A 24,870-nucleotide genomic window follows, 5' to 3' on the forward strand; every position below is an offset into this window, starting at 1 on the left:
TTCTAATAGATACCTGTTGTGATTCCCTTCCCGTTAGGTGATAAAATGCAAGCTTTTCCAACATGTGATCCCCCTCGGATAATAAGCAAAGGGAGCAGGTAGGGTTGTGCGGTATTTTGCCTGTGTCGGTAAGAACTTGCTGTGCTACTTGAGTATGGTAATTCTCTATGAATTGTTAATGATTGCCACATTACAACCTATATATCAGAAAGCTAACAGTGAGGAATAATACAGAATGGAGATATTGCCTTTCTCCTAAGTCTTTCATTCAGTTATTGAAATAAAAAAAATTCAGTTCAAGTAAAAAAATACTGAAAGTCTTACCTTCCCCTTTCAGGGAAGAGCACTGAGTATTGCCTTTTTCACATATTTAGGTTTATCTTCATTTTGAATGCATGCATGACTGCAGTAAAGCTATCCTTGGTTTGTTGCTGTGTCTCTGATGCGTAAGGAAAGTGCAGACATTTGAGAATTGCAGAGAAAAACAAACTTTGGAGGAATGTGTGCAAAAGTGATCAGAGACTGAAATGAATGAAATACATGAATATTCCTTCACCACATAGATTTCCTTCCTCACTTCGCCTTTTTCTGTGGGTTGCCTTTTTTTGTTGGTAGGTAGATGACTGTTAACTCTTCAGTGTTCTATTCAGAAATGACAGAAATGCTGAAAAATGCTGGCGTCTCTTACAGACTCTTACTTTTGAAACAGGCAGCTTCCTAATTCTATTTTTGACAGACTTAGTGGCTGTTCCCTTGGAAATTCTAAAGTTGTTGTCTGGTCTTCTGAAATTTTGGCAGTAGGCACCGGAGGAAGCTGTTTTTCTTGTCTCCTGTAGCACTCCACGTACCATAAAACGTATCTGCGTTTTTTCCAAATTTAATGGTTCTAGTCTCTTCCAGCAACAAAATTTTGTCTAGTTGCAGGTCAAAGCTGATCACTGTGCCACAGACTGGGCTCCTCAGGTACGGGAGTGGGAACATGAAACTATAGTAGTCCCCTCAGAACAGGGAGGGGAGGGAATCTGACTTCTCCAAGACAGCACACACAGCTTTCTTGCACTGGTGGGGCCTTTTTGGCAACTGTTATAGGAGTTCACTCTTTATATCCACCCTTGTAATCAGCATCATCTTGTTCACTGAACAGCAGTTGTTTTTGTCAAAATGGAAAATGGTGCCCCATGATTCATTCTGCAAATGTCCACTAGCTGCTTGAACTTCCTGACATCTGTAGTAGAACTGAGAAAATAAAGACGTTTCTATCAGTTATGTACAAAAAGGAAGAAAGCGTGGAGTAAATGCTGTACCAAAGCCATGGCCTGACTCCACTAATACCCACTGTCTGATGCAGACTTTCCTTTGTAATTACTCTTGGTTTTATAACTCCAGTCAGTAATGTTCCAAGCCTTACAACTGAATTAGAGACTTGCTTTAAAAAGACATTGTTATTGACATAATAGCCTTGTTTATGGAATCTCTGTCCTTTGTAATCAAGGTTGTTGCATGCACAAAAGCAGTTAAATATTGCGTAAATATCTGTAAATGCAAAGACATTTTAGATCTTGTTCCTTGTGTGACCTTTTTTTCCCACACTTTCTCTTTCTATGCATTTGCTTCTCAAATGAGCTATGCCACTAGAAATTCTGCCCTTTGCCCATTCCATCAGTTGTGTCTCATCCATATTTATTCTTGTAAAATTGCACAGGCAGTGCAGGCTGCAACATAAAGCGTTTGAGTTCCTCAAATGCGGTATTTTACAAGTGTATTGATTTGGGTTTGGTGTTCTGCTCTCATACCTTGTTGCAGAGTTGTGGGAGCTAGAGGATTGAGCAGCATGCAAGCAATATGCTCACTGTTATTTTGTCTGTCAACCAAATTTACCAGCTGGGTGAGAAGCTGGCAGATTCTTTAAAAAAGTTTATGTCACTACTTGACATTGTTTTTTCATCCTGATTTTGTGAATGTTATCGTTAAGGCCCTGGACAGGCCATAGGCTTTCTTTATGATCACGGCCAACTCATTTTAGCTGTCTGTTTCTGGGCTCTTTGTTCATTAAACAGAAAGGCAGTTTTTCAATTCAGAAGGTCTTGTGCTGATTAATTCTTTGGTCTAAGTAAAGAGATCAGGTAATTATAGCAATAAGTGCTACCAGAAAACCTCTAAATAAACAAATGTACTGTCTGGTCTTGTTGGGTTTGGGGAAATTGTATGCTGCTGTTCCAGCCTGTCGACCAAGGCTGTAACACATAAATGCTGTGTCTGTCTCCTCATGTCCAAGCACTTTCATTTTTAGGCTTTGCTCAAGTTATATTTATCAAAGCTAAAAATATCTTTGCAGATGAAATATAGTAGCTCATCTCCTCTCCCCACTCCCCTCACTTCAGTTCTTTATTTCTCTTGGCTGAGGGATAGGAAAACCTATTGAGCTGACAACGCTGCTCTCCCACTGAGCCCACACGAACTCACCAGCAATGGCAAAGAGACAGTGTGCTGCACTCCAAAAAGTGTGCTTGTTTTCTTCAGACGAAGCTTTTCAGCAAGGTGTATGCAACTGGTGTCCTTCGCATTAATGAGTTCAGGGTCTGAGGACCTGCAGTCGTTTGCTTCCGAGTCAGTATGTTTCAGCTGTATCTGTTCAGTTTTTGAAGGTGGTCCATAACCAAGGCAGAGGGAGTGACTTGAGGTCCCTCTGCTGGGTACCTCAGTGACCTCATTGCTTACGCATGCAGCACTGAGTGTAGTGTCACTTCCTCAGGGAGGAGAAACACCGTGCATATAGATCACAATATCTACAAGAACTTCGTTACTATGGTTGACAGAAAGTACTGCCTTATCTGAGCTGTGAATAATCTCAAACTCTAAATGTTAGATGTACATTCCTCTACCTGTGATCACACAGCCTGTTCTCGGGTACTGAAGAAACTGGCAAAGTAGGCTGGATAGAAGGTTTGGTACTGAGAGCATCTGTAAACTTGGAATAGCACCTGGAACGATTGGTTGAACATTTAGGGACTTACAACTAATAATGTATGCTTGAGACCTGCCAAACATAGATCACTATCACATGCTAAATAAGTCATGATGTGGTTGTCTTCTAGTTCAGGCATTTTAAGATCTGAAGGCAGGAGTTCCTCACTCTTAAGAATATCACGAGAAAGTCGGATTCCAAATCCATAACCTTCAGAAAGGATTCAGTTTGGACTCAGCCTGTGTCTTAAGGTGTGGTTACTATGCGATGACAGTACTGGTGCCAATACTGAACTGAAATGTAAATTTACTCTTAGCATAACATTATCTTCCTTTAAGCCCCTTTGGCACCTGGAGCAAGGAGTTCCAGGGGGTGCAGAAAGGTTCAAGTATTCAGATGCAACAACTCTTTTTTAGGCTCATATTGTAAGTCTTCCCTCTGCCTCTATTATGAGACTACTACTGCAGCATCAGCATTGCTTATACTCTGTTCATACTGCTGGGAAAGGATCCCTTTCTGCAGTTCAGGAGGGAGTTCCTGATCTGTGGTCACAGTCTGAATGTCTTAGGTGAGAGATGTCAGAGAGTGAAGAGCCCCCTCTCTGGACAGAGTCAAACAAAAAGCCCAGTTCTAAACACCTTAGGTTTCTGTGCTTGAAATCTAGATTTGGGTCTGATTTCTCTTTGCATCCCTTCTGTTTCCTCCAACTGGATGCTATCATTGCCTGCTTTAACTCTGTTAAGACCTCTGGCCCTTCCTGTTTTCAGACACTAAATTTTCTTCAGAAAGCTTAAGAGGAATGTTCTTGAGAATTGCTCACTCTTGTCCCTTATTTGCTCTCTTCTAAATAAAGAACAGATTTGCACTTCTTGGACAGCTCAAGAGAAGTCACTCGGGACTGATTCTAGTTACTTCTTGTGTAAAAGCCTCTGTCTTAATGTGTCTTCCTTCTCTGCACGCACACACTTTTCCACTTTTTTTGAAGCAATGATGGAGGCAAGGGAAATGCCGTAAGGTGTCCTGGCTGTGATATACTGGCACTCTGGGGGAGAGACTATTAGTGTGGAATATAAAAGCTTCTGAAAGCTGCTTCTGTGGTCTCCTCTGAAAAATGCCTTCTTTCTATGGCCACCTCCTTGCCCTTCCTACGTTGCCTGTACTGCATGTTTTTACTTGATTGGGTCACGCACACTGGTCTGGGTTTTGTGCTCTCTGCCCAGTGTCCAGTCCTGCTGTTGGGGATGATGGGATACTGAAAGAAACTCTTTGCCCGCTTTACAGATTGAAGCATCTCAGTCTTCTGGAGGTGGGCTACAAATGGCTTTTTTGCATAAATCCTCCTTGTTTTGTTGAAAATATAATATTTCTCATTCCCCTGAGTAAGCAAGTGTGCATATGTGTCTGCGTGTGTGTGCTGAATACCAAATCACTGGTGAAGCCAGCTTGCTTCCGTATGTGAATCATTTCTCTAGCAGCTCTCTGTGTCTCGCTGCAATGTGGTTTTCCTCTCAGGGAAGCACTGGAGCCCTGAATTTTCAGTCTGGCTTGCACATTCTGTCAGAAGCTAGTGGGAGACGGTTTTGGTTTTAATGCAGAAAAAAGGACAATCTTTTCCTGTAAGTACTTTAATATCTTCTATTTTTTAAGATGGGACCTGTACTCTCTCTAGAAGGGTTCTAGGATCAGTAATGTACTCTTAAAGTGAATGGACCCGCTTTGCTCAACAACACTTTTTGTAGTATCTCACTGTAAAGCTAAATTGCATGAAACAAAAAAATGCCCAGTGCAAAGAATTCTGCATTAGCTGAAAATGGGCTGGGGGTGGTCTAAAAGTCATTACAACAGCAACAAAAAAAATCCCAGCATGTGAGCCTGTGAGAGCTGGCCACTGTTTTTCTTCTGCTCAGCTACGTAGATCTCAGTGACAGAAGGGTTGAATCTGTTTCTGTGCCTGTTTCTCTTTCTTCGCTGGCAATTTAAGGTTGTGCTCCAACAGTTAAACGAAGCAGGAGCATGAGCAGGCTTTCCTCCACTACTGCGTGTTCACATAGTCCAGTCAAGAAAGGGCAGAAAGGAACAAGCTGCTAAGCAAATAGGTTTGGCAGCCAGCATCTCTGCAGGGGATCTGCTGGGGAGCACGCCAGACGGGTACCCTCTTACAACACTGCAGCAAAGAGCTGTTCAGATTCTCAGCAGGACCCTTTAATTGTCACAGTTTAACAGTTGTCTTTAAAATTGTACTGTGGACTGAAGCTTGATCAAAATAACCGTAGTAATAATAGCATTTATATAGCATGTAATATGGCAAAGTTGTAGAGATGTTAATTAAGCCCTGTATGTGTAGCAGTAAAGGATTACTGGTAGAACTGGTTTGAAAACAGGGATTCTCTACCCCTTTCTCTTGTACACAGTCTAAGTTCTTCTAGATGTCCCCTACTAATCCTTTCTGTCTCACTTCCCAAAGGGACTGTTTTGCATGTTCTACCTTTTCTAAATTATAAACTGCTATCTGCCTCTGTAGCCTCAGTGGGAGAAACGATATTTGATTTGCTGAAATACAGTGTTCTTTGCACAATTTCACAGATAACTAACACAAGAATAGCTCATGCTAACATGCACAGATGTGTGTACTGCCCCTTCCCTTTCTAGTTCAGTTCTAAAATGATTTAATTTCATTATGTAGCCTGCCGAGGTGAGTCTTTCAGTCCATCAGTGGTCCCCCAAGTCACAGTTGTAAACGGTTGGTGCTGTTGCCTAAATCTGTTCTGTTCCCATTCAGAATGGCTATTTTTAAAAAGCAGAAGTCCCCTAGTTTCTTCTGCAGTTTTGGAGTTATGTCCTTGTCTGTGCAAAGAACCCTTTTTGTTAGAAGTTCACACTGTCACTCTTAAAAGCGTTCAGAAGTTCCCAGTTTATTAACTTTAAGTGGTCTATTCTGCACTTTAATGGAGGATAAATATCTCCTTAAGGGATAGCTTCCAGATCTCAATTATTTCTCTGCATTGTGATGGATGGAAAATGGGAGTGAGGGAAACATTCCAGCACCTGGCAATCTATGGGGCTGCTCACTTGCATGCTGTGTAGCAGATGTTGATTTATCTCATTTTTACTTTTTTTTTTCTTTGGGGTTCCTTTCCATGGCACAATGATGAGTGTATCTTCATGAATATGCTACTTAGTGCATAATTATGATCCCACTTTTATAAAAGGAAAAACTAAGGCATAGAAAGATTACACGGCTGAGGTAGTACAATAAATCTGTGCTGGAGCTGAGGATAGAAGCGGGTGGAATGCCAGGCCAGCGCATTGACTGCGGTGTCATCCCTCTGTGCTTGGAGAGGGCAGGGAACCTGCTGGTCTGTGTGCCTGTACCAGTCAGGATTACCCCATGCTGTGTGTGTCTCTGTCTGCCATTCCCAAAAACATGATTGTTCCTTCTCTTCCTTGGAGATGTATCTAACCCCTATGCTACAGAAAAAAGCAATGACAGATAATTATCAGGCAAAACACTTGTAATTATTCTTAATTTCTTTAGCAATTATAGAGCAAGAGCTATATCTAAAATGAAACCTTTTCTTCCTTCTTGTGGGTTGGCAAAACATGAAGTGTTAACCGTATGTGTCGCTTGCTTTGTGCTGTATTCAGTGGGACAGTAGTTCAAAGAACCCGGATTAATGAGCAGTAGCTACCTTGAAATGGTTCTAAAACATTTTGTTTTCAACTTGCAACATACTGAACATAAATTAAACCATCTATTCAGGGCAGAGTCATATTGGGGAAAGCCCCGACTGACCTAATTGCTTGTGATTATAACATGGCTGCAACTTCAAAAAGGAAGTTTGGAATCAATACATCATTTTTCCCCTTCCTGAATTGTTCCTTGGACGTATGTCTCCAAAGGGTTGATGTTAGCACTCTGTAAATTAATATACTTTCCCTGCTTGTCATACATTGAAGTAATGAGGGAAGTACAACTTAAAACAATGCCTTCTCCAAATTCTGTAGCGTGGAATCACTTCTGAGATGTAGTTTTGATGTGACTTGATAAAATTTGAAGTTTATTTCATGACTTCTGCGTACGCATTCCACCACTACGTGCTTTCGTGTAATCTCTCCCAGTTTGAGAATATGCTGCCCCGCCTGTCTTCCTACAAATGCGTGTTGCCACCCTACCGTCCTGCCTATGTCTTTTAGTTTGTGTGCGTCCATCAGCAATGTGGTGATTCCGAATTACCACATTTAAGTCTACCTCTCTGCCCTGGTGTTAGTGGAAAATCACATCAGTCTTTTGTCCTTTCAACCTTACGAAGACTACACATCTACTTAAACCAGAGAAGCATGGTGCGCTGCTTACTGGTAGTGAGCATATGGTTGTGCTTCACAGCTTCCTCGGGTATCACACCATCCAGCTGGTGGTTCCCACTGTCCTTTGGAGGGCTAATGAGCAGAAAAGTTAGGCAGGTTGGGATTTGGGGGTTTTTGTTTCCCTATCCCCATGTTGTGTATAAGGTCGGGGTCATAAGGAGGTAGCATAGTTTCTCTTCTGAGATGTGTAATGGCGACTGGTTAGATAATCAGTGTGAGGAAGGAGGAGGAGACTGAGTATCTATGTACAAACAGCATAATTTAAATTACAGGAGGAGCATGTTCCCAGGCATTTCGAAGTACAGCCTTGACTTGATTTTTAAGCATCAGTCCCTGTGCTGGAGGACAGTTCTGAGCATTTTAGCTAGAGAAGCAGCAAAGCTGTTTTTCCTGTCTTTTAAATGGCCAGTAATATCGAACAAGGACAAGAGAAATGCAGCTAAATAAATCCTTTGCTCATATGCACACATGAGGCTTTTGTTGTAACTAATGCATTTTGTTTTTTAAAATGAGATCCAACCAAGAATAAAAGATTGACAAATCCAAAACTCCAGGGACAACTTCTGTGGAGGAGGGTGGGCAGAAGGTTTTGCACTGCTCTCGTCTGTCCGTGCCTGGAAAAGTCATCAATGACCATAATGGTTGCTGTGGGAAGAGGATTTTATTTTGAGCAATGTTGAGACATGGAGTTTTGCAGTTGCTGACCTGGAGTCTGGCAGTCTTGTTGGGGTGGCTTCAGAAGCTGAGTTGATGGCCAAAAAGCTGTCACTAGTGGCTGGCTGGAACTGTCCTCACTTAAGCCACTTCTGCTGTAATTTACACATCCTTGTAACCCTTTGGTATATTTCTATACTAGTAAATAAATATCAATTCTATAGAATTATGGAAAACACACTAAGGAAATAAGCAAGAAACACCTTAAACCAAAAATGTGACATATCTTACCGCTGTAACCACAGGTGAAGTATCTTGGATCTCCCAAAGACAAAGGGAGTTTCCATTGTCTGTGTGGTTCCACCCAATACCACAGAGGGAAGGGAAAGGAACTGGCTCTGCAGTAGTTGTTTATACCGTAGAGGAAGGCAGCCATGTGTGCTCCCCATGAGAAAATTCTCATCTGATGCCATGTTGAAACTGCTCTTATGAGGTTTTCTACACAAGAGTGATTAAACAAACAAAAAAGCAAAGCAAATGGAAACCCAAAAGAGTAATTTTCATATGAGGATACAAACTTCAGGCAACCTTAGCACAATGAAGGTTTTGAAGATGTGACTCTTAAGCTGTATCAGAGCCACTGATGGTTAAATCCTGGGACTGGTGTTTTGGTTTGTATTTTCCCAGTGATTAGTTGGGTGACCCTGGACATGTATGTGTCTTAATTTCTGTGTATTTGTTCCATATCTAAAATTATCAATGCTTTTAACTCCGTGCAAAAGCACGTGGATTCTATAACTGCCTAGCTGTATATTTTTCTTTACTCTTGAAAGTTTTTTAAAAAAATTACTAAAACCACCTTTGCTTGAGGCATGCATAAAACCAGCAGAATCTGCCCTGCTGTAGCATGCAGTCTGGACATGAGTATTTCCAAGTGATGTCTTGTCTCCTGGTACTCTACCAGCAAAACATGAAAATTCACCTGTAAATGAGATTGGAAAGCAAGTCTGCTGAGGTAGACCAGAGAAAAAGGGCTGCTCAGTGTTTGGGATCAGGTTTATACTTCATTCTCTTCCTTAGGCCAGAAAAATAAAGAATCTTAGAGATGAGGTTTTGGGAAATGGGCTTATCTTTTCTGTTCCTTTGGGTTGTATTTGGGTGGAAGAAGGTGGTGTCTGGCTTGTGATTTTATTTTTGGGGGTGGTGGTGGGTGGGTGGGCTTTTTAATCAAGTTCTAATGAAAGCTAAGCTTGTACTAGCAACAGTCCAGTAAGTGCCTCTACTTGGAGGAGTAATGGAGGAAGGTTGCACTGAGGTAGCCTCAAAGGCACTAAGAACAAGGTAACAGAAACTAGAGAGAGAGGATGGATATCTTAGATACAGAAAGGCTACACAATGAGCTGAAAGGAGCAGACACCTAAGGCAACCTGCTAAGATAACCAAAGGAGAGTAAAAGTTTGTTCTTAATTCTTAGCCCAGTCTTATTTCCAAGTAAGTTTTTCTGTGCCATCTATCTGCAAGTGACCAGTTGCTGTGTTGGACTATCAGCTTCCCTGGTTTGTGACCCTGGCTTGATTCCTCAGATCAGCTAAGGAATCAGGATGAGTCATATGGAAGCATCTGTCAAGCCTAAAAATTGTTGTTTGATGTGAATTGATGTGAAAGGCAGAAAAGAATTCTATTTTAGCCCAGCTGGCTCTCCTGCCATATAGCTTCCTACATGCAGCTAGAAAATGCTTTACAGTTTACTGAACTTGTTAGATATTTCTGTGTTCCAGCTGATAGTTTGTCTGAAAATAGCAGGGATTGATTAGGGTGGAAGGAAAATAGTAGAAGCATGATGCGGATTTTACATGCTTAAAAAAACCAAACAAACTGAGCTGTGATTTCATGAATGTGTAATAAAGGTTCTGCAATAGTCTGACCTTTTGATGTAATGAAAAGTAACTGAATTATAGGAAAATGGCACCGGGGACTGTGGGTTTTAACCCAATGAAGTCAGACTTATGTCCTTTGAGAGTCCTGTCTGCAGAGTTGGTACTTCTGACCTCATTTTTCAGAAATGCTGGGCGTTCACAGGTCTCAGTGAATCTGCCATCTGGTACATTACTCTCCAGATGTAGGAATGAATTTTCATATTTCGTTTTTTTCATTCACTTCTCCCAAAGCAACTTGAATGACTCTGCTTTAATTTTACGGTCCTGTTGAGTGAGTAGTGTTACACACAGACATGAGCACCAAAACCTGCCTTGTGTAAAGCACATGGGTACAGATAATTTCTCTCTCTAGCCCCCAGCAGGGATTTTCCTATATAACTTCATTTCTGCAGATGTGCTAATGATTTTTATTTACTTGATAGTGTAACTGCTGAGTTTCTTGATTGTGAAACAGTATTGCTTGTCATCACTTAAATAAACCCATCTATTCTTTTAGTTATTCAGAGTAAAACAGCCTTTAATGGTCAGCAGAATGGGTTTCCTAAGTTTGTTCTACAGGACTGGTGAATTACTCCTTTGATGGATAGCCAAGCCTTAAGATCTAAGAGACCTAGCGTTGTGTCTGCTGATGCTGGCTGCCTGTGAGAGTTAGGATAAATTCTTAAGCTAGTTTTTCTAGCCATAAAATGGGAGTAATTCTAGGCTGGTTCTAAAGACTTTTAATAATAAATGCAAGTGGACTGACTCAAGAAACGCCTAGGTTCTCAATCTTTATTAAAACAGTAACATTTCAAGTAAAATGGACTATCTTTCGACTGTAAAACTTTTGCCAACTGCCAAAATAGTCCACATCAAAATTTTCCAAATACCCTTTAAAAATACTAGTGAGAAAGGATGAACTATATAGCATGGCCTGAATTTTTAAAGACTCTGACGCCTGCAGGGAATTCTGAGGATTATGGAGAGAAAAAGCTCTGTCAGGACCAGCTTTACTTTTTTGTAAACTCTCCGATTATCTCATTTGTAGCACCTGTGCCAGAGGAGAGGGGTATTCAGACACAAGCACTTTTGAGTATAGAAGACTAAAAACGCAAAAAAAAACCCATCCCAAACCCCTGCGGTTTGAAAGTGACTGGCAACAGAACTGATTTTGCTGCTCTGAAGCAACATATTGTTTCGACATTATTTCAACAGGGAGCTGCACCTTATCTTCAGTTTCCGCATGTTTTCAGACTACAGCTCCACGCAGAGCGTGCTGTGGAGATTTAATTGTGGCCTGCTAGTGACCTGCTCTGGCTGATGCCAAAGACAGACAGACTTTGGATCTCGGGACGGTGGCATTCTGTTTGCTTCATAGGGGAAGCTCCCTGTGAAATGTGAAGAAACAAATGAAAAATAAAAATCAGAGCTCCAAGTGTTGCTTAAAGCGAGTCATCTTCCGGGAGAGTGAGCAGAGCATGTCTCATCTCAAATGTATGGAGAGATAATGGGAATAAAACTGCTGGTTTTGTCACTGTATTTACAAAAGCAGCTTGGCTGTGTCTCTTGCAGAAAGCTGCCTCTCCTTCAGAGTTCTCTATGGGTATCGTAGAGCTCAAGTCATAATGTCTCCGGGGTCCTTTTGGAATGAAATGCTGATATTTAGTTAAAGTATAGTAGACTTCTCTCAATATAGTCGAAAGCCATGGCAAGGCATTACCTGCTGGCAATTTCACAGGCGCAGAAATGCAGATACACAAGGCTTGGAAGGTTGTGTGCAAAAGGGTGTTGTACAATAGCCTGTAACGGTCGTTACAGTATAGTTACATAGGTACTACCATTGTCCTGACTTGTGAAAGGGACGGTCTTCCAAGGTTCATTCAGCTGTGATAAGAAGTTAGTGGTGATCCCATTCCCAAGCTCTCATTCAAGCATAATTTATGACCATGGCTGGCTACTTTCAAAGTCGTTTCTGATGGCTCAGAAGGGTGGTCTCTGCAAGGTACTGTTATCAGCCTTGCCCTGAAAATCACCTCGAGGAAGCAGAGGTTGCATTTAGTCGTAGTACTGCTCTGACAAACTGCTGCCTCATTTAAGATTTGGGACAGAAGGGTACATTTCATCTGTCTTTTAACGTGAGCTTCTTCAAGAGCTACAGTCATGATCTTATATATTAGGATATGTTATTGGCTTGTATTAGTAGCACTCTGTCCTTATGCTCTTATTTTTTTCAACATATTAAGTGCTCTTATGTTTTTCCACAAATGTTTTATCTTTCCAGATTTAAAAATTACTTTGGTTTTAAATCATTCACCTATTAAAAATTGGTGTGTTTTGAGACAACTAGATAAAAGCTGTATATATATATATATTTTAAATACAGTCTATTCCAAACTGCCCTTATATGTGCAGTTTTTACACAAGGATTAGAGAAACCTCCCTTCTAATGTTAGGTTTCCTCGGTGCTAACTGGCTGCAGCCATTTTACATGTGAGTTAATATTTTGGTTGACTGTGTACCTCACTCGCTCCACGAGCCATTCCATGATACTGAACTTCTGGGTTTCCCGTTGTCCCAACTGCCCACAACTTCCATTAATTTTTTTTTTTCTTATTTTCCTGTAATGCACTAAATTGAATTTGGAGGAGAGGAAAGGTGATGTTGACTCTGAGAATGGGTTTCCTGCTCTCAAAGACTTTTTTCTTCTTGTTTTTTTTTTTTAAGTAGTTATGTTTAGCACTTCTCCTGAATCAGTACTTCTAATAACTCAAATGTGTGTCACCTACCTAGGAATGATTGTCACCTAGGAATGTGTGTCACCTACCTAGAAATTGCAGCCTAAAATTTGTGCAGCCTGGCTTTATTCTTTGAAGTACATGTAAGGCTTGTGGAAAGCACTGGGATTCCATTTCAGAGACTGAAATCTTTACCCGCAGTGCAGATTCAGGTTAGCCAAATGCAGGAGAGGCCTTACCTCCATATTTTACACATGCTGATTCCCATATAAATACATGGAAAACTAAAAAACACTAATAAATCCACATGTACTCGTCTCAATTTTAGTTTTATCTGCTTGGCGTAGTAAAATATTATTAAATCCACGTGGCACATAATTCTGCTATCATTACATGGAAAAGCCAGTTTGCCTCAGGGTACTGGCTGGATTTCTTGAGTTGTGGTTTTGTTTTTGGGTTGTTTTTTAAGTACCTCTTCCTTTTACTTCTAACGTTATGGTCTAATGAGGATATCACTACACTGCAACTTTAAAATGCCATGGATGACTCAGAATTAAATTCTTTAGGATATCAAGAAAGCATCTGTACAGCTTAAGGCAGGAAAGCATGAGACACAGTTATGAAGAAATCTAGAGGCTATAATAAAGCAAAATGCATGTGCAACCATAGGATTTACAAAACCCAAAATCTGCCTAATTTGGAGATCTAATCAAGAAGATAGTTTGCATGTGTAGTTGCTTGTTCACCCATATAAATGCAGTGAATGATATGCCCATTAAAAATAGTTTATTAAATAATGTAAACACCAAAGCTTGCTAAGGTAGATCATGAACTGTGGGAATACTAAACATGATTATCCATTGTAAGATAGCTTACGTATCTGTCGGTGCTTTTACAAAAAGGAGCCAATGATCAGCATAATCATCAACAAAAGACAACTCTGCTTTCTCCTCTGAGATCAGTTGATGGCTCCACACTATATGTGTTAAGAGTTTTAATGGAGTGATGACTATGCTTAGTAATAACTGCGAACTTTTTCATCTCTTTAATTAGGAGCTGCTAGGTTAGTGCTGTGGGGAAAGTAGACAGCCCTCCCTGCAAGAGGCACCAAGGGTAAATAGAGGAAATGTCACTTGCTAGCTTTGTTCTCTGTAAGATGGTGGCAGAGCACTTGACATTGCCTTCTGCCTCTGTGCAGCAAACCACTTGCTAAACAGACCCTCGTGGCACCTGGAAGGTGCTGTCTGTGTCAAATACAACTCGGCCCCAAGCAGGTTTGTTTTGTATGAGTTCAGTGAGTGTTTTCATTTGTGAATGTGAAATAAAGCCTAAAGCAACCTGTGAGATGTTAAATGGGACCTAAGCCCTCCTACTGACTCGGCCAGGAATAAATTGTTTCGGCATCTCTGTCAAAAGGGTTGCTGTCCAAGTTCACACTGGCCCAGCTGGACTCTCATGTGATAAACAGCATGAGCTTGCTGCGCGCGCATCCCCCTCGCTGAGACGCTGGGCCGATCTCTGCAGATCTTTTGGTTACCTGCCTAACGGACAAGAAGCAAGTTAGCCTCCGCCTCCGCAAGACTGATAGGCAGCTACATCCTGTGTCTGTTTTAAAAAAAATGAAGCTGCAGAAGAAAAATGTTGCTCATACTGAAGTGGGGGAGTGGAGGAGATATCAGGCAATCTCCCATCCCTCCCACTCCCAACTCAGGCTGGTGGAGGTCTTTTTTTCTTTAAAAATATCCATCTAATTATGTTGTTCTGCTCCTGGTTTGGATTGGGCAATGGCTGGTGAAAATCTATGGCTTTAGATCTACAAGAGATGAGCTACCTATTTAATTGGCAGCTGTCTACCTACTAAGAAACAGAGTAGTTGTTCTTGCTGGGAGATTAAATTTATTCAGTTATATCAAAAAAAAAAAAAAGGAATTAATGTCTATTTACTGACTCCTGGTGGGATATCTCTTGCATAAGCTTATCCCTGAGGAACAGTGGATCTGGATTTTTGTTTGGAAGTTGTATCAAGAAAGTTGGTATTTTTTTATCATGTTTTGTAAATCTTGGTGTTGTGAAACATCTTTTTATCACCGTGGCAACATCAACTGCTGCTGCTTTAGAAGACTCTGATAAGTTAAAGACATATTTTCCGTACAACTGAGGAAGCTTGTTTCTCGTGTGACTTCTTGAAAGCTAGTATTATTTCAGCTGAGGATGCTGGACCTAGCAGTAAGAGTAGTTTTCTTTTTATTCCAAGGTTCCCTTCAATTGCTGTGGACTTCAGTTCTCTCAGTTACTCTTTCATTGTGTTTCAGCATTTGCAGGTGTTCTGTGGCTGATGAGAGGACTCTCACTTAAGCAGCCCCAACAAAAGTCAGTGCTCTTTCTGTGGTGTTTCATGTTACCAGTCAGTATGAAAAACAGAAGTGGCTGCGGCCTGTTCTGAGGGATTCTCTAGGCTGAGTTTTGATGTGAATATAAGAAAGGGAATAAAGTTTAGCATGGCCTTTTCAGCCCTTTAGACTGATGCCAGGTATCTCTGCTGCTCTCTTTCAGATGATATAAATATGGTTTATATTTTTATGTATATTTTTGTGTATGTGTATATATTTTTGTTTGTTTATTTTTGTTTCTTTTAGGGTCTGTAGACTGAGTTATTTGGGAAGAAAATGAAGAGTACTGCCAGGCCTTGGAGTGCAATGGCAAAGCAAGGGAGTCATGGGGTTGACAGAGGAAAACAGCTTTCCACCACCTCAACAGGAATGAAGACATCAAAGTCCTCGACTTCACTTGCTTTTGAATCTCGGCTCAGCAAGGTACTAACCAGTAGGGACTGTGTAAGCGTACTAGTCTTGTTCCAGGCTAAAGCTTTGGTTTAATCATGGAACATTACTACAGCCTGAGACTTGGAGTGGGCTTGACCATTCTAAGCACAGGGAGACTGTAATTTTGTTGTATATTAGGCTAATGCACATTTCTGAAAATATTTCGCATGTGATGGGAGAGATGCTGTGTCTGTATGAGGTATGAGTAGGTTCTCTTTCACTGTCTGTGTGAGGGAATTGCGTTAACTTTGAAGAAGGAATAAAATAAATGGCAAATTCTTAGTTCAACTGATTATTACACGTGTAAAGAAATTGAGAGAGATTGATTAATGGATTTCCAGAACCCCTAAAAATCTTTGCCTCTCTCTTCAAGGCAAAATATATTAACAAAATATATAACTTGCAATGGAACAAAAGCATTTTGAATCATATCTTTCAATACAGCTATATTTGAGAAATGACTGCCCTGACAAAACATCTGGCAGAAGGCAAACTGTTAGCTGTTTGGTACCCTGGAGCAGATCAACGCGTCAGCTATTGAAACTTATGTGCTCACAGGGTCCAGGAAACCGCAGGCTCTGACTCAGAGGAAGAGATCAAAGGGAGAAAGAATTGGAGCTGAGAGACTTCATTTTTGCTTGAAGATTTTACATTCAGGAACGGCTAAATAGGAAGAGTGCTTGTTGTGTGCTCTTATTTAGCCCAAGCAGTGGTTTTCAGCCTGTGGTTCATGGACCCCCTGGGTGTCACTGGAGAACTTCAAAGGAAGTGGATTTTGATTTGTGAAAACAGTTTAGGTGTCCACAGCTGAAAAGGATAGAAAATATTCTGCTCTAGGAAGAGTCTCCAGAGCTTTGGTCTCTTAAAATGCTTGAGGTATTTTTCCTGAAATTAATCAGAGGCTGTTTTTAGAGGTATGCAGGCTGTTACAGAGGCACACAAATGGGAAAGCAGCTGACCAATGCTCTGAGATAAATTGCTACTTCTGCTTGTTGAAGCAATATGATTTCAGTGTTTCTTCTTGAATCTTAAGCTCATTGTGCTTGAATTGCATGGATTGCTTGAGTACACATTTAGGGTAGGCTTACTTTACCAGAAATCCCCCTCCCAAAAAAGACCAGACAGCAATAATTGTCACTTGCTTTCTCATGTATGATAAAGCCAAGTAAATTGTAGGGATATTTGCTAGTATTTTTAAAAACATGCGTATTGTAAAATACCCTGTAAAGCAAATAGTTTACCTTCTTCCAAGCTTATGAAACTTATCAGTATTAGTCTCTAGAATTCTGCAGCTTGTCTGTTCTGAAAACCAGTGCATTTCTTTGCTGTGAATAATTTCCTTGGTGGTCACATGAACAAAATGCTTTCTTGTGAACAGATTTTTCAGTTCTCTCCTACAGAGTCCTACAGTCCCTAGTGAGACACATAGTATTAGGTCCCACTATGAGATCCTTGGCCATCTTTGCTCACTGTAAGGAGGGTATATAGATGAAATAATATCACGTTTAAGATAAGGGATTTCCAGTTGGCAATTGCGTTTGATCTTGCACCAGCTGCTCTTGCTTTTTATTGCAGCAGCCTGAGCTTCTCAGCTAAACGATTTTCAGATTTTGGCTTTGTTTCCAGCATGATCTTTGTTCATGTCAGATAACCTAGTTTATGATGTTGCAAAGTTTGGTAACTCGTATTTGACAAACACTGGAAGGAACTGGTGGTTGCTTGCTATTGGAATAGCTCAGAATCTCTTCAGAGGATCTAAGGTCACCTTTGGGGCAAAACTGCGTGATGCTGAGTCGAGAGACAAGAACCAGCAGTTCCTTTTAGGATTTGGTTTTGGGTTTTTTTGACAGATTAAGGGTCAGTTATTTGCTGCTTTGACCTACTTGGTGTGTCAGGCTCTGCAACTAGCACTTACCTGCACAGGCCCAAATACCTGACTAAATGTAAACCAATGAGGAAATCTGATGACTGCTGTTCAGAGAAAGATTTGAGAAGCTGGAGTTGCCAGTAGTCTACTCCTGTAAACTGTTTTCTCCCTGCCTTGCAATTATTTCTTTATTTGAACAGTCTTTCCCATTTTCATTCTTCACTATTGAAACAGTAGTGTCTCTTAGGCCACTCACAAATACCTAGAATGCAAAACAAATTCAAAAAGTAATAGAAAACTATCTAGTATGGTTATCAAAGCAATATTCCCATTGTGTTACTTTGTGGAAGTGTTCCTTTTTTCCCTGGAACCTTGTATTTTGAATTACTTGATGGGAATATTCAAGGACTTGATCTTCTGATTGCTCACAAAAATCTCTGTATTGCAGCTGAAGAGGGCAAGCAGTGATGACATGCTGACAAAACCAGGGGTGGCAGCAGCTTCTGGAGTCTCTAGACTGAAGAAGACCATTACAACAGGAGCGATTTCTGAGCTTGCTGAGAGTCGCCTGAAGCCCACCACAGGTAGATACAAAGATTCTGGAAGACAGTCTACTTTATATGAGCCGTGCTGTGAGTGTCGCTCTGTTTACCAAGTCCTAGCTGAATTTTTCTTATGCCCAACCTTGTAACACAGCTATAACTTACCTGCTGTAATATTCAGCATATAGGACCAGATGTACTGTCCCTTGCAGTCGGGCCTTTCACTGCATCCTCACATCCCTCTCATGCCCCACGAGTCGCTTATCTGCCGTTAGGAAAAGGGAGAAGTGGGGGGTTTCCAGGAGCTGCAGTGGGTGAGCCCCACTGGCCCGGGCTGTCCATCCTGGGGTGCCCAGCCCAAGCGGCCACGCACTGCTGCCAGCGGCCCAGGCCTGTTCATGGTGGCAGCGGGGCTCTGGCAGGGCTAGCGTTAGAGGTGCACAGCCCACTGTCTCGCAGAGGTATAAACCAGTTTGAAAGCTTTCTTTTTTTAAAATTTTTCACTATATATCAATAGTGTTCTCTCTTCTCCCTCTACTGAATGAGCAAAGCGGTTTCCCTGCTGTTCCTGGGACACAGCAGAGACACAAGAACAAAGAGCCAGCCCTAGCATCTTCATGTATAGCTTGTGCTCCTAAGCTAAGTTGTGGCATGCTCTCGCCCTCAGCGTCAGCCCCATCAGCTTGTTCCCATTGGTTTCAAATCTAAGCCTGTTTCTAAAGGCAGTGACGCCATCTGCATACCAAGGGCTTCTGTGCAAACGCTCTGCTTTTCCCCCAGGAGCTCAGCAAACGCTTGCTTTTGTCTGCTCCCTGGTGGCATTTCCAAGGGAATGTGAGATCTTATTAAATTTGACCATGACCTTCCTATTTGTCACAGCCTCTGCAGGGTTTGACTGTGTAACAGAACAATGTTACTAACCAGAAAGGGATTTCTGAAAAAAAAACCAAAACAAACCAAAACAAAAAACCCCAAAACCCTTTATGTGCTTCCCCTCGCCCTCAAAAGAAAATGATGCATCTTGTAACAGCATAAACGCTTTGTAGTAACCCAAAGACAGATCCTGTTCTGCAGTTAATTGGTGTGTAAATCCGCAAATTTAATAGTGACTAGTTGTATCCAAAGGCATTTGAGATTCACCAGCCAATAAAGAGGCATGATGCTGGCAAAAGATGCTTGGGAGGAGTAATGAGGGGAGAAGAAAACCTGTATGGATGATGCGGCATAGGATCCTGGGAATGCAGCCAGGGAAACAGCACTGCAGGGAGTCCAGAATGAAATACATATGTCAGATACAAAAATACTAGCACTGGAATAGAGAGCCCCCTTCTGCATGCATGTATAATAACTGGGATTGGGGGAGGGGTAAGATTTATGATGATGATTACTTTAAATACAAAGGATAAAATGGTTTATGGAGGGCGAGTTACAGCTGGGTATTGTTTTGCCAATTTAAATTACATCATTAGATCTGACCTTGTACATCGCTTCGCATCAGCACTTGCAGAAGTACAAATGGGATTAGTGCTGGACCAAGAGTCCAAATGTGGAGCTATGTATATTGTGTAGAAAAACAGTAAGAATATATGTGCTATCCCTCTAAAATTCCTTTTAACCTAGGGAGAACTGTCCCAGATCTTATAGGAGCTATCTACAGGAATGTATATAAAAAGACCTGTATCTTACATACCTTAATTATCACAGTGGTTCTATAGTCCAAAGGGTGCTTAGAAATCTAGCTATATTCTGAGATGTGTCTCTATCATGGCCACTGAAAGGTGCTAGATATTAGTGAGTAAGGTTACAAAGCTGAATGCTACTTTTAGATTGTCACACTATGGAAAACATACCAATAGGCATATTATAAAACAGTATACTGTTGCTAAGAAGAAAAATAAAAATCAGATATGACAGAGGGCACAACACGTTCCTTGGAACATTAAGTAGAAAAGGAAGGAACATTGTTTCAGCTGCTATATTTGATTGAAATGGCATCCCAAAGAGTCTCTGATTGTGATCAAGACTATGCTGCAATGCTCACGGACTGTGGAGCTAATCTAAGTAAGAACATTCTGTAGCGGGGAAATGCAGATGCTTCTGTACATAGCCAATTGTGTGAATCTTGAAATTTTGTTCTGAAACCACTTTCCTGGGCTTCTTTGCCATCATCAGTTCTGCATTTTCCTTTCATGTCTTAAGTACAGACATCATGTCTTCCCCCTGGCTTTGTTTGTCCTTTTTAGATTGGGCTTTCTCTGTCTGTTATTCAAGTGAGCCATTTGATTATTTTACTGAAATGATATCATATTAGTTCCAGCTACACCCTGGTGGCGCTCAGTTGGTATTATTGTATTGTGTAAGAGAAATTTAAAAAGGTGTGAAAATAAAAAAAGCTTAGGTTTCTTCCTTCTTTGGGTGTGACTGTCCAACATTTGTGTGTTGACCTTGAGCAACAGCGCGTGTTCCAAATGTTGCAGATAATAAATAATTGACATCAAGATTGCTTGTTTAAATAGGCATGTTTGTATGCTGCCCTTGGTGGAGTTGAAGTTATTTGTTCTAGCCTTTTGCTGACATAACTACCCCTGTCTGCCTTGTTGGAAGCTAAAGTAGTAAATCATCAGCAACTTAAAGGGAGATGAGGCCAATCTCATGTCTCCAGTCTTGGCGAGAAGAGTTGAGCAAATGGAACTGGAGATGGATTCTGGCTGGAAGTTCTAGGCTGTGATGTTTGGCTTTGACGGCTTGGCAGTTTTGAAATCCCAAGTAATGGGAAACGACATGCAGGGAGAAATAAATGTCTTGGATTCAGCTTCCTTATCCACAGTGTTGTGTCCTTCTGTGTACTGTCCTGAAGTAGCAAACCCAAACTTACAGAGCTCTTGCATTTCTTTTAATGTTTCAGGAGATGAAAAAGAACTGGAAAAATTGCAAAGCAGGAGGAACAGGTCACTCACTAATCTTAATGTTTATTTTAATACATGCACTTGTAAAGCCATCCAATCTATGAAGCCATATAGTAAGTAAGTTTTTAAATGTTTAGAGAAATTTATATGTTCATGAGAAACTAGGACTCGCTTCTCCTTAAGGTTCAGGATTATAGGAAATTGGTGATTTTTTTTTTTTTTCCAGATTCTGATCCTTTGAGGCTTGCAGGCCAAATAACCTCAAATATTGCAGTTTCACAGAGAATTTCAAAGCTTCTTATGTGATCATATACTTCTTATGAAGAGCATTGCATGGTAGTACTGGTACACAGATGGAAAATTTTGGGTTCAGACAGGTGAAATTTACTTGCTCGATGTATCCTAGAAGTCATTCTCAGTCCTTGCGTTCAGTTCTGTCGCTCACTCCCTACAAACTCCCAATTCAACACTTTCTGAGAATATCTCTCAAGGCCATTTAGTTTAATCACGTTAATGTGCTTCCTTGCTGGTAGTTCAGTGCCAGCAGCACTGTCGGGTTCGACAGGAACCAGAAAATGTCTTATGTTGGACATTAGAAAAGGGGTAGAGCCAGGATGTGTGACTGCAGGGCTGTGAGCACATAATCCAAAAGCATTCAGAATACTTCAGGCATCCCCTGACACCGGGTTGGTGTTAGCGCTGCGAACGTACGAGTGTCACTTGTGAAACTCGAACGAGTTCAACTGTGGAGGATTTTAGACAGGAGACTGGTGTGTCATTTTATTGCACATATCACTCATTAGGTATGCTGCTTTCACATCAAAATTGAAAATGTGGCAGACTACAGATTTCAGAGCTTCCTGCATGTTTATAGAAATATCACTTCAAGGTTCCTATCTGAGAGTAATATATGGAATCTGTCAAATTTACTGTCTGTCTTCCTGCTAACTTCTCTGCTTGGCAAGTGCCTGTCACTTTCTGATGTGGGCTAACCATTTAGCTTAATGTGAAGCTAATCCAGACCAGAAGCCTTCTCTGCATGGTCAGAAAATTCAAGAAAAGCATTTTTCTTAATAAAAACATTCTTTAAAAACATCCTTGAAAAAAACCTAATTGACAGTTTAATTCTTCAGAAGATGCTAATGCACCCCAATTAGAACGGGGAAAAAGGAAAGTGATTTCTTTTGAAGGACAGCTCTCTCTTGACCTTGAGGTCCTTTTACTCTCCCATACATCAGTTTTTGACAGGCCACGCTTTTTGTGATCTGTCACATCAAAGGACTACCGTAGGTTTGTAGAAAGGTTGCTGCACTTTGCATTCAGTCTCGTTACTGTCTCATTTCTCTTGTGAAAGATAGAGACAAGTGTGAGAGACGCTAATGAGATTGGTGTGTTCTGTTCCACAAGACTTCACTAGAAACCAAACGACTGATCTCATGTGGGGTTTCCCAGGAACAATAAATATGCTTTTAAATTTCATCTGGGAAGCTAGTTGCATTTTGCTACCCTTTCTGGGTACGAGGTGCAGCTCTTGCAAAATTATTTTCATATCAAGAAAAGGATTCTAACTCCAGAGCTGATATAAAAAAGGAAAAGACAACTCAAAAATTAGCTTGTCAAGATGTCAAAGAGGAAAGAAATGCTGCAGGAATTTAACATGCAAAACAATGTGGAAGTATGTGTTTACATTTATACCTATAGCTCTACATATAGCTGGAGATGCATGTTGACATCTACACATGCTTACACATATCTGCACGGTTGGTTGTAACATTGGTGCAAATGTGAATCTGAATCTTAACCTCTCTGACATGGCTTAGCAAAATATTTTCTCTACCTGTGATTCTCCCCAGGTATCAAGTAATCAGATTAAGTTTCAGCAGCATTTTAGATTATTTCACCCACTAACCTCTAAAGTGAAAGTCCAAGAATTGAGGTGGATCAAATTTGGTGTTCTAGATTCAGTTTATGGCAGCTAACTTGTCTACCCGGACTCTCCAAGGCCTTTGACACGGTTCCCCACGGCCTTATCCTGGAGAAATTGATGTGTTATGGCCTAGACAAGGGGTCTGTGCAGTGGGTGGGGAACTGGCTGACAGGCCGCACCCAAAGGGTGGTGGTAAATAGCTTTTTCAAAGTGGCAACCTGTCACTAGTGGGGTCCCCCAGGGATCGATATTGGGCCCAATGTTGTTCAACACCTTCATAAGTGATCTGGATAATGGGATCAAGCTGAAAAAGGTCCTGCATCGTGGATGTTGGCATGTTAAATTTTCACGTTCTTCTAATCTTTGCTCTTTCTTTCTGTAACCCATGGACAGTTCTACGTCTTAGAATGGGCACTGCTTCACATGGCTCTTCTTCAGATTCTTCTTGCCCTTTGATAAATGTTACTCTGGTAGCGTATTTCAGTTGGAAAAGGCACTTATTGTAGTAGTGTAGAAGGAGCTCGCTAGTTCTTTAATGAAAAAATAGCAGTGGTCTTTGTCATTAAACTGTGATATTTGCTGGCTTGAGATCTCAGTTCCGTGATTCCTTGAACTAGAGAGACCTATCGATGGATGCTCTCTTCTTGTTCTGAAGGTGGCATATGGAGGTGGACAGAAAAAATTATTCTTTCATTCTGTTGTTGGCTGTATTGTATGAACCTTCTTCCATAACCAGGAATGGAGTGAGCATGATGCAGTTTGTGACTGTCTGTTGGGATTTCCAATACCTGACCCTGTTAAGGATAACAGTTTCTTTGAGAGGCATTCACAGGCTGTTTGCAGTCATCTTGCATTATTAAACAAGAATTAACTTCTGCTGACAACACTGTCTGCAGCATGTACCTGTGTCAGTTTTCTTGCTGGCCTGATCTGCTGCACAATTTACATTTACTGCACTGAACCTGTATTAACGTATTCTAAGATTTTGCACGCAACTTCTTGTTAAAACAACCTGTGAAACAGAGACCCTTTTCTCTGATGTATATTCCCCTGAGAATGACTTCGTTGGCACATGTTTACCACCCTGGGACCTGAGCCAGTTAAGAGGATTCAGCGTGTGGTAGGGATACCAAAACGCTAAATCTTAAGACTGTAATGACCTGACTCATTAAATTGTTGACAGTTAATTGGCTCAAGCCACCATGTATAAGGAAGATCCATTACAGCTGTAAGCAAACTGTGATGATCACAAAAGCCTTGCTAGGGATACCTAAGCAGAAATAGGAAGGAGCATGCTTGGATGGTCCAGGAATAGTACAGATCTATCATCTCTCCATTTGTTTTAATTTCTTTTCAGGCTTCTTTAGTGAGGTTGTTCAGCAAAGTCAATACAACCTTGTGTTAACTACCTGCCCTAGGTTAATTATCAGCTTTCTTTCAGCTGGTTTGGAGAGAAATGATCCTTAACACAAATTCTCTAGGCCCAAATGTACCACAGCCAGAATGCCTTGGCAGAGTGCCATTGTGTTTGCACTTAAAGAACAGGAGGGAGCAAAAGAAAGGAATGCAGAGCTGGCCTGGTCTAACAAGTATGCATATCGGGAGAGGGCTTGGCATTCCTCATATAACTTCTTTTTTTTTTTTTTTTTCCACTGTTTTTCAGCAGCTTTTGGCTTATGTTAGATTTTAATACTGTAAAGTGAGAGGGAGGGATTGACAGCTACATCTCGGGTTCCTGGAAGGCTGCAGTTCTGTGCTGTGAACTTAACTATGACCTCACCAAGTATCCTCCCAACAAAAAACCTGTTTTTAGCATGGTTAAAAATAAATTTTGTCTGTCTTCTGGATTTTAACGCAGGTGGTGTATTCCTAATCTTTTGGGGTGCCCTACTGTACATTGATATATCTGTAGATTTGTTTTCCTTCCTTCATATGTACTTAGTGCTCGTAAAATCTTTAGCATTAACAAAGGAAGTAGAGCGTGACAGTGTGAGCACTGGTATTGATAGTCAGTGTCCACCCTTAAGGCCCATCCAGTTTAGCTTGGTCTTTGGCAGAAGGTCCAGCCCTGGAAGTCCTGCTCAGCATCTGTAACTACTTCAGACCTCAGCCATCTGAAGAGACTGTCAGCTCTCTGGCTGCTGGAAATCTCGGATCATTCTGTGGCATCT

General features: G+C 41.1%; 1 protein-coding gene across 3 annotated transcripts in view; it reads left to right on the top strand.

The window, feature by feature from the left end:
* The first annotated feature begins 4,469 nt into the window (after nucleotides 1-4,469).
* SPECC1 (sperm antigen with calponin homology and coiled-coil domains 1) overlaps nucleotides 4,470-24,870 on the top strand; it is an 87,531-nt gene continuing 67,130 nt past the window's right edge. For 2 of the 3 annotated variants that reach the window (XM_064468078.1, XM_064468081.1), the window contains exons 1-3: nucleotides 4,471-4,581; nucleotides 15,272-15,448; nucleotides 17,773-17,908. In XM_064468078.1, the coding sequence (XP_064324148.1) occupies nucleotides 15,302-15,448; nucleotides 17,773-17,908 (283 nt within the window). In that variant the 5' untranslated portion in view covers nucleotides 4,471-4,581; nucleotides 15,272-15,301. Of the gene's footprint in view, nucleotides 4,582-15,271; nucleotides 15,449-17,772; nucleotides 17,909-24,870 lie in introns of all 3 variants that reach the window. The other variant, XM_064468080.1, reaches the window with a different exon arrangement.

This window comes from Phalacrocorax carbo, chromosome 17, assembly GCF_963921805.1.
Source record: "Phalacrocorax carbo chromosome 17, bPhaCar2.1, whole genome shotgun sequence".
NCBI lineage: Eukaryota > Metazoa > Chordata > Aves > Suliformes > Phalacrocoracidae > Phalacrocorax > Phalacrocorax carbo.